At 41.3% G+C, this 14,920-nt stretch overlaps 1 protein-coding gene across 1 annotated transcript; it reads left to right on the forward strand.

Annotated features, from left to right (window-relative positions):
• Positions 1-10,546: 10,546 nt before the first annotated feature.
• On the forward strand, positions 10,547-11,873 carry LOC114448939 (uncharacterized). The gene is made up of 3 exons (XM_028426195.1): positions 10,547-10,673; positions 10,745-10,803; positions 10,929-11,873. Exons 1-3 carry the CDS (start codon positions 10,642-10,644, stop codon positions 11,657-11,659), a joined length of 822 nt encoding a protein of 273 aa, XP_028281996.1. The 5' UTR covers positions 10,547-10,641; the 3' UTR covers positions 11,660-11,873.
• Positions 11,874-14,920: the final 3,047 nt, after the last annotated feature.

Raw genomic sequence — 14,920 nt, forward strand, 5'->3', positions numbered from 1 at the left:
TCACTTGAAAGGTTTGCTGACTGTGGACAATGAGTGTGACACATTATTATTATATGCTTTTTTTGTCATAATAACTTGAACCACATGCCCTTTCATCTATGTAATCAAGCCAGATGTGGCTAATGGCAGCTTAAATCTGAGAGACAGAGATAATATAACACTATACACACACATGCTGAGAATAATAGCTGCTGCTCAGGTCAATCATTTGTAGTCAACACAGGCTGAGCAGCTGCCAATGTGAGTGCCTGTGAGTGTGTTTTTGTTCCAAAGCAAATAAGGTTTAAAAAAAAGTAGATACCAGCAGCTGACGGGGCAGCAGCCCTGCATATAAGTTATGGTCATTTTATTCTATCAGACAATAAATATCTTAGTTATTGTGCCTCTAAGCAAGGAGGAGCTAATGAATATGTATGCTGTGTGGCATGTTAATTATAAGCAGGTCAAGCTGCATTTGCATACTATTAGTGTTTTGGAGGGTGTAACTTGCTCAGACACGGGCTTTCCTGAATTTAAACAGCTTTTTCTCTGTTAAATAAGTTGGCTCCAAAAAATCATTTATCAAAATTAAAAACATGTCATAACTTGGGGGAGCTAATTGTATTACCAAACAATGTCTATCACTGAGGTAAACCTGATTTTTGATTTATCCAATTTGGATAAATGTGCTGTAAAAAATAGGCTTTAAGTAAATAAGAATTAGGGTAGTAAAAGGTGCATGCAATGACTCACTCAGGAGCCCGAGGTTTGTGTCCCATTGAGAAGGTGGCATAAATAACAAGTGGTTAAGGTTAAGCATTACAGTAAGGGGTTAGGTAAAGATTGATGAAATCAAAGATGCTTCACTACAAGCAGCTACTGCAGGAACTATGCATGATATATTGCTAGTATCTCTGTGATTAACGTTGCTTTTAACATTGATGGTTGTCTGTGCAGTGGTGTTAAACCTTCGGTATCATCAGCAGGACTGAAATACAAACCTCTGGAAAATGGCTAGTGAAAATCTCAGCAAACACAGATGGAGATGAAGATGCATTTAGTCTCCCCCTGATGAGAGTGGGCTATGTGTTATGACATGAATATGCATATTATATGTTATAGGACATGGTGGATGGTTAGGATATGAGCTAAGGACTGTACTCATTGTTCCTATTGTCAATACAAAAAATACACAAGATCACACTGTAGGGTGATACCAGGTAGTACATATCTGTTATATTTTACCCCATAAGAATGCTTCAGCTCAGTGCAAAAAAAGCATCAGCAGCCATGTCTCATCTTTAAGGGCACAGTGATATTGTTTCTAATTCCTTCTGGTAAAAAGCCTTTGTTTCAGTTTTTATCATTATCTTCGAGGCACTGTAATTGACTTTTACTACATGGTGAGGTTACAGCTTTGCCTGACAATGAGGAAACAGACCCTCCTATAAAGGTTATCACATGCCAGTGTTACACCTCGCTTGATCAGTGGGGGTTACCAGGCAAGACAGCAGCAAATAAAAAATTAAAGATGATTTCAATTAGGGAAAAGCCTTTGATAACCGGATATGGGGCTGGATAAACAGACTGACAGATGAACTGATGAATAATACACTAACAGACTTTATAAGTGAGATTGATTCCTTCTCAGATCAATACTTCTCACACTTACCTTGATGTGAAAGTGCATGTATCGCCATTGTGAATCAGAGCACATCACGGTGCTCTCCAGGGAACCCTGTGCTTCAGTGTAAAAAGACAAGCTGAAATATTCCGCATTAACTCTACTTGAAGCCAATGTCACTGGTTCTCCTTCCTCCGGCTGGATGGTAACACACAAACGCACACACACATACACAGATACTCCTGTGTCTGCATACTAATTCTGTGTGCTAAACACCTTTCCATCATTCCTCTGATGAAATCTCCAGGCGACGGGATCCACTGTTGTTGTTGAATTGTTTGTTTGGAGTTTGTTATTGACTTTTTAATGAAACACAAATGCACACAGCATCTTGAAGTGAAGTGTGCCGTGCTGTCGTACCGAGCCTGTAACCCAGAATAGGAACATCAAAACTGCAAAATCTCCAATGACAGCTTATCATTTGAGAGATGAAGAAGGATTGTCTTTCTGCAAAGCAAAAAATGTGAAATGAAGTTTTAGAAGATTATTCATTCACCAAGCTGCTTTGCTCAATGGCTGCCAGTGACAGGTGGTCTGTCTTATGGTCATTTCAGTCATTCAGCCTGACATGTATCAACAACCACGGATGGATTCGCAGTAGGATTTTTATTGCATGATATAATTACCTAATGCAATTCATTGTTTCATGCACACACAGATGATCCAGACATTTTGTGAAAAAGCACATATATCAGTGGTTTCGTGGTAAATAAAGTAACTAAAGTTCACATTAGGAGGTAGGAGAAGCTGAGGGTGGGCCTTCACCCAGGAGTCCTAGGTTTGCCACTGTTGCCCTCAATTACACTATAACTAAAATGAAAGCTTGTTGTGTAAAACTTGGAAATAAGGGCTCAGGTGGACATGTACAATGACAGGAACACAAACCTGAGAGTATTTTATTCAACAACTAGACTGTTGTTAACGTTTAAAGCCATCTTTGTCAATCTGACACCAGACTGCACAAAAAAACACATTTAATTGATATTATTGCTCTCAGATTTACGTATACCTGTTTATGCTGACATAACATGTGACATTGCCTGATGTTATCCAATCATAGGATACAGCCACAAACATTCATGTGAGGAGGCAGGACAGGAGTTGTATGTTTTCACTTAAGTTTCACTTTCATCCGAGGTTGGAGTTGAATTTCAAAACCTACTGCTTAAGGTTAGGGGAAATAAAACATGATCATGGGTTGTCTCAAAACACACAAACACATGACATTAAACACATTTTGCAGGGATAACTGTTTCCTTCAGTGGTAATCATTTTCGGCTGTCATCGTGATGAGTCCCCGACCCCCAAACAACATGGATATGCAGCCTGAGAAATACGCACTCCCGTTCTGTTTTCAAGGACTGACTTTTTCACCTTGAGTTACATTTTCCAGGTGAGGGATAACTTACCACTGGTCTAGACAAGAACATATGTTGTTTTTAGTCTGTTCTTATGTGAATGAAAAACTCAAACATCACATTAGGTCCCCTGTGAAGTCTGTCCTTTCATGTGCTGAATACAGAGGAGAATAACTTTTCATTCTCAGTCCATTTAGAGTAGTGCAATTTTTGCTTTGCTGAATAGAGCTGTGCAGTTTGCAGTGCTGCTGAAAAATCAAAGGCAATTGCCTTTTTTTTGGTAGTGGTGCTGGTGGTGGCAATTTGAAATGCTTTATCATATAGTAGTGACTGCCGAAGTGGCAGCAGTGATTAGGCTTCCACTTCAAGACATCATACATACTGTGTTCGCTCAGCAATCAAGGTCTCCTCTCTATCGTCTGTGTGATTTATTTATTTATTTATCGGTTTTTAGTTTCCCTTTTGTTTGTTTCTAGAAATACAAGCTTGTGGGGAGTAATTTTTCACTCCAAACTGCTGATTTGAAATGCTTTTTTAATTGGTGTGTGTGTGTGTGTGTGTGTGTGTGTGGGAGGGGGCACCTTTCATACAAAACCTTTGTAACACAAAGTGCTTTCTAGAAGTTGAAGAAGTTAAACTCCCCACAAACCTTCACTCCGAATACTTACCACACACACACACACAAACCTCTATTCATTGTATATGTTAAAAAGAAATAAGAACAGGATAAGTCACACCAAGGAAACGCCGTCATTACTTTCACCAAGTTTTGCAGTGTGAAGGAACATTGAGGAAATAGAAAGAAATCAATAAGTGCTAAAATACCTCTGCATGTTTAGTTAAAATGGTCATACTAACACTTAATATAAAAAAGGAAAATGTCACATGTAAATTAAATAAACAGACACTAATGATATATTATTAGATAAAAATATTGCATTAATAAAGTCCTCTGAGGTCAACCGTACAATAAAATATTCAATAATCTATGAGTACATGTTATGAATATATCTTAATTAACTAGTCAAGTTAAAAAAGATAGGTCTTGAGTTTGATTTTAAAAATGTCTACACTAGCTGCTGCCTTCAGGGCCTCAGGCAGACACAAAAGCTTTGTTTAGTCTGAGCCTGTTGGTCGACTTTGCACTGGTTCCTCCCCCAGCCAGCAGACACTGCACTAAGGTGTGGGGCTGGGCTTGAACTCTGTAATATGGCATGACACAAAGACCGATATATTATGTTGTGCAGTCTTGGTGAATGACCTCCCTATACTAATACCTAACCCGAACCTTCTTATATGTCATTGTAAATAATGACACATGTGAAGAGTAATGCAAAATGATGCACATACAGAGTCATGGCTTTTGTGCTCCATCGTTCCATAATAACACAGCACATATAAGTGTTGTCACTTCCTGTTCAGTTTGATCCCTCCATCAGCCCCAGACAGGCAGCGTAGGTCACACATCATGAATCTGGTCCATGTTATGTTACGTTTGTTGTTTTTATCAGTCCATCAGAAAGAGTTTTGCTGCAGGTCTTCCAGCAGCAGTGACATTTCCCGTCAGCACAGATTGCATCCATGAAGCCGCGCTTGTTCTTGGAGTAGATTTCTGCTGTATTCGCAGTACTGTCTCCCTTCACCACAAGGATGCTGGCCAATTAAAAGCTCAAAATCTGTGTTATTCAGCACAACCAAATGACTGTTGACTGCTGTGCAGAAGCCTACAGTGTGAGGGACTGAACTTCCTCTGAAAAAGTTTACGGGTTGGCTTCCAGATGGTCGACAGATCTGTTTAATGCGCTGCAGGGGAGGATGTGACTACTGCTGCAGTAAAATTACACTAGTCGCATATGACACTTACTAAGCACTACGAGGAAAATGTGACTGACCCATCTTTTCACAATACCCGATCAACATACATATTTTGGATAGGTGTGGTAAATAAATAAATTAAGAAAGAATATTTATACTTACCAAAATATAAAGCAGCTTTTGCTTTAAATATGAAAAGAGTTCATTCAATTTAAATAGCATGTCATTTTTGGCAGAGTTACTTACTTGAACATGCCCTAGCAGGTGGTAAGCAGCAATGAGACATCTATATCTTCTCTATCGTAATCATAATAATGTCAGATGCCCAAATTACAGGACATGCTAATCTCTCAAGAGTTCAATAGTGTTGAATCAGCAGAGTAAAACACAATTTAAAGTTTTCTCCGAATTCCTACATGACCAGAAAGCACATAATTGCATGACATGTAAAATTTCTGTGGGATTTTCTGTTCATTTCAGTTTCATGGCATGTAAGCTGTAAAACAGCGTGCTGTGCCAGGTTTAGAGGCAGAAGGGCAGGTGGGTGCTGACAGAGATGGGTGCACAGGCACCATGAACAGAGGAGAGGAGCCAAGACCTGCCAAGCATACACAGACACCAGCGAGCCCCCAAATGACACAACATATGGAGTACAGCTGAACCCCCCCCCCCCCCCCCCCCCCACACACACACACACACACAACTCTTCCCCCACCCACCATCATCTCATCCTCTTTTCCTGCCACACAGCACCTCTGTGGAAAACATGCTCTTACGCCGCCATTGCAAGTGGAGAATTTGAATATCTATTTTTGTAACAATGGCAACCACTAAAATCGTATCCCGATTCACAAGGTGAGCCCTCTGTGAAGAACGTGAATTGGTGAGGCTTGTTAGCGGTTACATTTTCACACCAAAGAGCTTGATGATACTTTAATATTGGCTTCCTCTTAAAAAATGTTGAAGCATAATGCAAGCATTATACGGTTTATTTGGGACGCACACTTCTCTTGATACGATCAATATAGTCGATGTGTTGCCCTCCACAGCAGCTGTCCACCTCTCATTAATGAGGCAGAGGCCAATTACCACCCATTCATTAAAGACACAATTCTTGTCTGCAGGCCAGAAAGGAGACAATGAAGGGAGTGGCTGACCTTGACTTGCCGTCACTATCGAGGAAGGTATTGAAGGAGAAAAGTTTCCCGGCCCTTCTTTGCAGAGGAAGGAGTTATCTGTCAGGTCTTCAGTGAGATAGAGATGATGGAGGTATCAAGGCGTAGCCGCAGAAAAATAAGAACTCTCTGTCTCTTTTGGTTTTCCCTCTTATTTTCTAGGCTAGTTCCCACCATCCTTCCACCTCCCTCTCTCTCCACACTTGGTGCAGCTCCATTGTAAAAAGCCTCCAGTGCTTTACCACCAACCACACCGGCAGCATGGCTACAACTGCAGGGCACATCCAGATGTGCATTGGATCAGGCTGGCATTACCAGCAGGCTCTACACCCACAGACATTTAGCTGATTCACAGGCTGTCACGGCCAACAAATACACGCTCCTGGCTTCCCAGTTATGAGGCATCCAGAGCTGATCCACGTCCAAGTGACTTCCACCCTGCTGACTCTGCTCACAGGAGTCTGTCGCCTCTTCTGCAGAATCAAACCTTACCTGAACCAGAACTGATTTTTTTTTACAGATGGAATGCTACATAAGTGCCAAAATGTGACAACATGATGACCAGTATTCATCACTGATGCCTTTTGTGAAAGAAAAATGACTGTTACCATCTGTCATCTCCCACCAACACATGGATGAAAAGGCTTTAGGTGGGAACATGGAGAACATGTACATTTCTAGGCACTGAGGCATGACTGTGGGTTGTGTTAGTTCTCTAACAGTCAAGAGGACAGCGTGTGTACACTGTGATCTTTTGCTAAAGTGTTTAAAAAGTTGCTCCATTGTTTTTTTGACACACATGAATGAACATGGCTGATGTCTCAACTTTTAACTTGAGTTTGCAGCTAACTTTGATTTCACATCTCGATCCAGCTTGTTTGGTTTTCTATGAAAAAATTTCCAACAAAAAGTTTTTGATATGCGCATTTTCTTCCTGAATCACTCTAAATCAGACATTCATACATTCAAAAAATAGGATTATTTAAATATTTTTAAGCCCAGCAACTGTATCACTGCACAGAAGGCCCCAGCTTATGATGACTGACTCATGCTTGTGACAATGGATGTAAACATAAATACTGTGATGTCTGTCATTTAGTCTACGGTGTAAAATGTGAGTGTGAAAATAAAAAAAGAAATCATGAATAAAATGAAATAAAGCCAGATTTGTGAAACTAGAGCCATATTTGTTTTTGTTTTTTTTATTATTGTTGTTGTCGCAATACTGCTATATAAAACATGAGGCCGGCAGCTTTGCTGCTTTGCATTCTGGGAAGTGATGAGGGGCTCCTGATGTGGAAATGTGTAGTAGGAAAAACTGTCAGAAAACAGCAGTCTGAAAAAAATAGCAATGGAAAATACAGTATGTGACTTTGAATTGAGGAAAGCATGCAGTGGAAACTATAAATTGATTTGTATAATTAGTTCATTAAACCATGCAATGGACGTGTATGTGCATTTGTTGTGGAGGTGTTATTTTCTTCTTGACAGAATATGCTGCTGAACATTATGGAAATAATGCTTGGACAGCAGAAAAAACACTATTCACACTCTTTTTTCTTTCTCTTGACTATAGCTAGCTTGGATTTCTTGGCCTGTGCGGCAGCAGACATAGCTAATTAATCCCTGACGCTGAGCCGAGCGTTAGGAGATGATCCGGGACAGCACCATGCGAAGTGGAATACGCAATGAAATTAAGCCTGACAGGTGACTGTGTCGCCAACACAAGCCAGCTGCACGTGTGCTGAAACCAGCCGCAAGGGGCATTTTGTTTGGGATATCACAAGCAATATTTGCTGACTGCTCCCTTTTACTAATTGGTATGGAATTTAAAGGGAGCCATCCTGGTAGTGTCATTGCTAATTATACTTTAGACCCACAGCATCTTGTTGTTGCATATATTTTTGTTAAATCTTATTTAGGAAAGCCTGGAGAGATTGTAAGCTACAGTCTATGTTTTGAGATGAGAAAGGCAGGCTCCAAAAACAGACTAAATTAATTGTGATCTCAAATCGCTGGCTCAGCATACATGGTGCAGGAAAGACTCTATAATGAATGTTGCATGAAGAGGAGATGAATTGGAGGGCTGGCTAATTTGGTAATGTAAGAACAAATGGTGAGCTTCCTCTGCTACACAATCATTCTCTGAGTTTGCTTTGTGGATATCTCACTCTCACTGTGTGTATTTTTTTACTCTTTGTGGGTGTGTTTTCCTCTCCTTTACCTGCCTCCCTCCCTCTGCTGATTGCTATTCGTGTTTGGGAGGCAGCCTGAGCCCTATAAGGCTCATAAGAGTTCAGTGTCTGTTTTCCACAGTGGTGGGAGGGAGGAATGAAGAAACTGCAACAAAAGAGCAGGAACACGAAAAAAAAAGCAGTTCCAGTTGTATATAATTATTTGTCCTGATGAACGCCGCTGTGCTCTTATCCATCAGAAACATCAGAATATGTAGGCTGCAGTTCTCACTGTAAACCTTTGTTTCATTCAAACACATCACATGACTTTTCTCAGACTGTACGTGTGACTCTGGGTTACTGGCATGTCACACAGCCTCAAGCTTGTGTACTGTGTTTTGTTTCAGTTTTTCAGACGTCCTTTAAAAGTTTGGCTGCATGGACCGCTGTGCCACCGGATAGCAACCTGCAAAAATATTGCGTGTGTTACACAGAATATATCTAATTAACAAATGCATGTCTTGCATATGTGTGACAAAAATGCTACTTTGCCTACAGCTGTTTTTGTTATTACAACACATTTTAAATAATTAAACTAGTTCTAGTTTTGGGTGCATTTTGGATGGATTTTTTTCAAGATATACTATTAACAAATGCACAAAATCATATTAAAGATTACAAGGCAGCATATACTCTTTATCTATCTCTCTCAATTTGTACATGCAAAAATGTAAGCGCACACACACCCACACACAACCAGTGGAAAAGACACTCTGGCAAATACTGTTTACTGATATGCGGATTGGGTTTAAGAGCGGAACGCTGAGCATTTCAATCTAAACAGTAAACACTCTTAATTGGATTGTGTGCTTATGTGCTTTGATGTGAATCCTCTAAGGACTGTATATTATTAGGCCTAATTGATTCTGATACATATTTACACAAGTTTAAAAAAAATTAGTCCTAAACAAATGTGAGTGGTTTCATCATGAAATCTGATCGGGGAGCATTACACGCCACATTTTCGGTAGAAATAACTGGAACATGTGTGGCTGAGGTATCAGAGTTCATTTGGCAGCCAGCTAATGCTGCTCTGTCTGTGTCAACATCTTGTGGAAATGACACCGCAGACCTCCTGCTCGTCACAAATGAGACCCCGAGGAGGTGATGGGAGCCATGTGGGGCGGGGTGGGGGGGTGTAGGGGTGGGTGTTCACCATCACCCTGAGGTTCAGAGGTAGAGCACTGATGCTCTGTTGCTGACCTTGTTTGCCATCATCTGCCTCCAGAGGGTGTGTGTCAAGTCTTTCAACCTCTTCCATAGGGTCTGCTTTAGGTTAACCTGTGTGTGTGTGTCTGTGTGTTTACACTTCTCCATTCTTAACAGCAGACAGATGCTCATGGAGGTGCTGCAGCAGCAGCAGCAGCAGATTAGGTCTGCAGGTTGATTTAGGGTTGGTGCCACTTTTTGGCATGGCTCTCCTCTGGGTGAAAACAACATGAGCTCCTTGGCCAAGCGGGCATTCACATCTCTGGTTTCACATCACCTGTAATTTGAATTCCATTACATGCTGTGCCACATTTCAAGTAAAGCCCGGGCCTATTAATTACCAAAGTATGGGTTCAGGGTAAAGGTGAATGTGCAATTACAGAATTAAATCAAGGCCCAGTTTAGCTTGTCAGTCCTGACAGAAATAATTTGGGTGAATTATTAAATGCTTCCACTGCTCTGGGCTGCTTCATTGTCGCCTCGGACATACCTATCTGTGAGAACCTCTGCTCCCTCCTCTCTCTAACAGTTAATTAGGCTTATAGACAGAAACTGTATATGTTTATGTGAAACATTGCCACCTGTCACTGATTTATGCCTCCATGTGTTCTTTGAACCTTTTAATGAAAGCGGTCATGTTTAAAGAGATCATTTAAAATTTGCCTCGGCCATGGCATGTCATGTGGAAAATATATCATTAAAATCCTTTTAGGTCCAGGGTATTAGAAGTTTTAATTGGCTACCTGTTCTGATAATATAAAGTTCTGAGGTGATGCTATAATTGTAGTAGGATTGAAGAGCTGATAATGTTTAAATTACACAGCAAAGTTGATGTTTTTTCTTTTGCTGCTGCTTTGTGTAAAACACACAATGACATGTCTGTACAAAAATCAGTTGTAACCACAGTGTTTGCTGCCATCTTTAAATGTGTGTTTTCTAAAATGAAAAATATCCACATGTCTTGTTTTGTTAAATTCTGCTCCTAGCAAGCATTTTAACTAATTTTCTATAATGAAGCAATTTGCCAGTGGCTGGCTGGGTTGGTCTCTATGACAACCAGCTGTCTGTAATTAGCAAATCAAGCCAGGGTGAGTTTTTAGGCAGTGCCAGTGGCTGCAAAGAGAGAAGTCAAGAGCATTTCAGTAATTGTGTCGTCACAGAGTTTAAATGCTGACATAACTGCAAGCATGTGTCGTGTCCCGCTGATGGTTTTTCTCAGGTACTTTAAAGTGGTTAAAAAAATCAATCATAGCTCTGCTCTTTCAGTGTTTGTTTTTTTGTCTTTTGCAGCTTTATTGTGCTCCACTCTGTGTCGGCTGGAGGTGCTTATTGTGCTAAAACAGCGAGAGGTATGTAGCGTGCATTGATTGATGTTACTGCTGTTTTTATAATTACTAATTAGTGGCCATATTTGACATTTCAAAACAATGAAACAGCAGTTAAATAACATTTTGTGCATGTTGTTGTGTTGTAGCACGTGCAGCTGCTTTGGGTCTGGCCTATCCTGGAGTCAATGGAGCCCCTGATCTCTTTGGACCAGCTGGTGATCTTGAACGGGCTGAGCCTGAACGTTACATGGCCTCCTACAGACAGCCAGGAGGAAGCCCCTTTGATTACACTGTACATAAACAAGCTCAGCCCAGGAGATCTGACAGACTCCCACTGAGTCATGCCACTTACAAACCCGGTCACAGTCGACTCTTCACCAGTGACCAAATGCTCAGCTTCCCCCGAGGATACTCAGTCAATAACCGCAAGTCCAGTTTTGAGGAGGTCAAGCACATTGCCCTACCAACGCCGGTTGAAGCCTTCGGCCAGTCTGACCTTGTGAGTCGGTATCCTGAAGGTCACACCAAGCCGCTCTCATTTGTCTACAATGAGCACAACCTTGTTGTTGACGAGTCTGCCCCAAATAGACGTGGCATGTCTCTGACTGGGCTCCCCCAACCCCAAAGCAAGGGTCATGGCGCTGACCAGAGGGGCCGTGGAAGAGATGTGGCTGTCCTTGGTTCATCTCGCATCAACAACAGAGGCCGAGCCAGACCAATGACACGCCAAGGCCCTGCATCTGGGAGCTGGGAAAGGATTAGGCTTCCTGGTCATCTTGCTCAGCATCTGGGCAGAAATCCTAATGTCAAACACTTTGTGTATGGTAGCCCCGTTGTTAGATATCTGATGAAGCCAAATCATGTCCAGTTAGGATAAGTCGGTGAAATAAAGGGCCTGACGTAGCTCAGCTGTGCTGTCAGATAGTGTTCCTGCGACAGTAATAGTCATGCATTTGAAGGGGCAAAAACAGGATGATGTTTCATGGTTCTCACCAAACCCTAATGGAGACGTTCAGCATGTCTGTTGTACCTTTTCTTTGCTTATGAATCCAAAATAAGTCACAGCTTGAATATAAAATTGATGAACAGAATTTTGAGTTTCTCTCTTCTTTTCCTCAGCCTCACCCTGACTGGCTCACTGGCCTGTGGATGTTACTATAGTGCCATCTGTTGGCTCTGTTAGGTAGAGACCCTTTTGGCTCACATTGTCTCACGCAGGTGCTGCTTAACAGAAGGTCAGCCTTTGACAAATCCCATAATCTGTTTACAATCTGTTGTTCGCAAGTACTACTGGTGGCTATGCTAATTTCTGCAAATAGCTTTGGTCCTTCAGTGATGGCACGCTACACTGGTGTGCTGGCATTTCTAATGGAGGGAAATCGGTTCTTAAAATGGAGCTTTAGATTATGAATTTGTGATGACTGTAAGTCTGCGAATACTGCATGTTTATCTTTTCTCAAATGCAGAGCATGGATTAGAAGTTCAGGTGCCTTTTTACTGCAGAAGATTAATGAAGAGAAGCTTCACTTTTCAAGCCTCTGGCTTTGAACCCTCACTTTTAAGTGCATGTGAAATGGTAGGCGGGTAAGGTTATTCGCTGATCGACCCATAAATCAATCAATCAGGAGAGCTGGAGAGCAAGTCTGTTATGAGCGTTCACGCAGAACAGGAATAAGGAAATGAGTGACAGAACAAAGTAAAGCAATCGACTGTTTATGGGGAACAGGAAGGCAGGCAGGCAGGCAGGCAGGAGCAGCCATACATCATAAAGGAGATGTCAGGTTGGGCAGCAAAATAAGTCTGCAGGAGGCAGTGACGTTTAAGGCCCACCTGGAAAACACACATGTGGTGATGTCGGGTTAAATTTAAAAGCTAGAGGAGGGGTAAATGTTGCATCAAAGATGTTGAGTATCTCTTTTATACAGTATATTGTGTCAGAGAAAGATGTGTGTATCGATCACGGTGAGTGCCATTATTTGCCTCCTTACCCCTAAATCAGTGACTTAATGACCACTTATGCATTTTTACAATGGAGGGCAGTTAGAGGAAGGAATGTAACATGTAGGCTGCTCCTGTGCTCTCTTTAGTAAAGAGAAAAACACCCATCACCAGCTGCTCACTGATTTGATGCTACAATGTGCAAGAAATACCTGAAATGTAACACATAGGAAGAAACATGGCTGACCTACATAGGATGATGCAGCTGCTTACATTTAGCTGAACACATGTAATTCAGGGTGGTGTTAGAGACCAGAAATTACGAGCAGCATTTATATTACATATAATGTACATTACATTTGAAACAGTGGGTGGGACTCCGGCATAAACTGATTATATGTAGAGGTCAAAGGTAAGGTCACTGTTCCAATCTGGGGAACATGACAAATACCTCAAGACAAATGTTGATGCAGAAACTGGTGTAACACCAGGATGAAGTAACTATTACTGCTAGACAGTTATTTAGTAAGCTTAACCTGAGCATGTTTAGCAATGAGCAACATTCAGACCACTGGTGGCCTTTATGTAAATGATGTCAACACATTCTGTTGTTAATGCTTGAGGATGTCTGTTCATATTGAAACGATGTTTCCAGACTTTTTAACTTGTGCCCCCTTCCAGGACCACATCACATAGTTTGGACGTCTGTAAGTTGTTCTCAGGACAAAAAGTGACACTTTCATTTTAAAGCTCTCAGATGGAAGTGCTGACACGCCAAGGAGTGTTTCTTTCATTTTCACAATATTGTACAAAACAAAGAATATCAATGTGTGTAGCAGAACCTCTTTCCTCTGTCTCATCCCCTCGGATTAGAGTGTTATCAACCCCCAGGATGGAAACCACTGAGATTAATTAAACAGAATCTGAGGAAGGGAATAGATTCAGTGCCAGCGCTCACAAGTTTCACTTCTTCAGCCATCTAAAAATGTTCTAACTTTAAGTGAGAAGAAATTCTTAGAAACACAACTCTTAGTAATATATATATATATATATATATATATATATATATATATATATATATATATATATATATATATAAATCCCACACACACACAGAAACACATCTCAAGCTTCCTGCTTTTACACACACTCTGAGAGTACAGTGGTTAATAAGAATGTGTGTATGTGCTTGTGGGTTTTGTAATGTGTGTGTTTCCCTCTCTCCTCTTCTTGTTGTCCCGCACGAGGCTCTCAGTGAGCCCACTATAGCCTGCCAGCACAACTGACCTGTGGTAAGGGGGAAATCAATAGTCAATTCCATTTTGCAGCCAGCGTGTGACAGGTACTAGATAGGAGTGGATTGGGTGCATGTAGGGAGCAGGAGCGTGAGTCGGAGCTTGTCTGACCCTCTCTCTCTCTCTCTCTCTCTCTCTCAAACACACATGCACACACACACACACACTATCTCACAGACTCACTTGATCAACCCTCATGGTGGACACAGCAGTGAAACACAATAGGCCACACTCTGGGTTGTACAACTGCTCCAGGGGCATGTGGACACATTACACCGCATGAATGTTGAACACAGTTGTGCTCATGGCTGATCTTTTAAAGCGAGTTTAAATGCAGCGGTAAGGTTTAATTTATGTAAAACAGTGTTGAACACATGTGGCAACAAACCTCTCCCATCTGAAACAAACTCTGCTTTTTTTCTCATGTAAGTTGATGTGATATCTTGTCATTCTTTGGTCTATTTTTTTTGTATTGTGTACCCTGTGTGTAACTTTGGTGTGTTGCTGCTCAGTTTCCATCATCTGAACCCACTTTGTCCTGCAGTGCAGGGTCACAGGGGGCTGGAGTCCATCACAGGGCAACATACACAGACAAGCAACCATTCACCCTCACACTCACACCTATGGACAATTTAGAGTCACCAATTAACCTAACAAGCACATCTTTAGAATGTGGGAGGAAGCCGGAGAACCTGGAGAAAACCCACGCAGGCACAGGGAGAACATGCAAACTCCACACAGAAAGACCCCAGTCAGAATCAAACAGAGACGGTCTAGTAGATGTGCAGCTGAATTGATTGTCCGTGATGAATAAATCAATGTATTCTGACATTTTGTGGACAAGACAGTAGAAAATGTCCTGAAATAATAAAAAACTTTTCAAATCTTCAATGGGCTGAACAGGA

Source organism: Parambassis ranga, chromosome 16 (assembly GCF_900634625.1).
Source record: "Parambassis ranga chromosome 16, fParRan2.1, whole genome shotgun sequence".
Classification (NCBI taxonomy): Eukaryota; Metazoa; Chordata; class Actinopteri; family Ambassidae; genus Parambassis; species Parambassis ranga.

Excerpts from the sequence above, each read along its gene's own strand:
- LOC114448939 (XM_028426195.1), top strand. The coding sequence starts at position 10,642 with ATGTGTCGTGTCCCGCTGATGGTTTTTCTCAG. Across the intron at positions 10,674-10,744 it reads CCGCTGATGGTTTTTCTCAG|CTTTATTGTGCTCCACTCTG; the intron begins GTACTTTAAAGT and ends TGTCTTTTGCAG. Across the intron at positions 10,804-10,928 it reads TTGTGCTAAAACAGCGAGAG|CACGTGCAGCTGCTTTGGGT; the intron begins GTATGTAGCGTG and ends GTTGTGTTGTAG.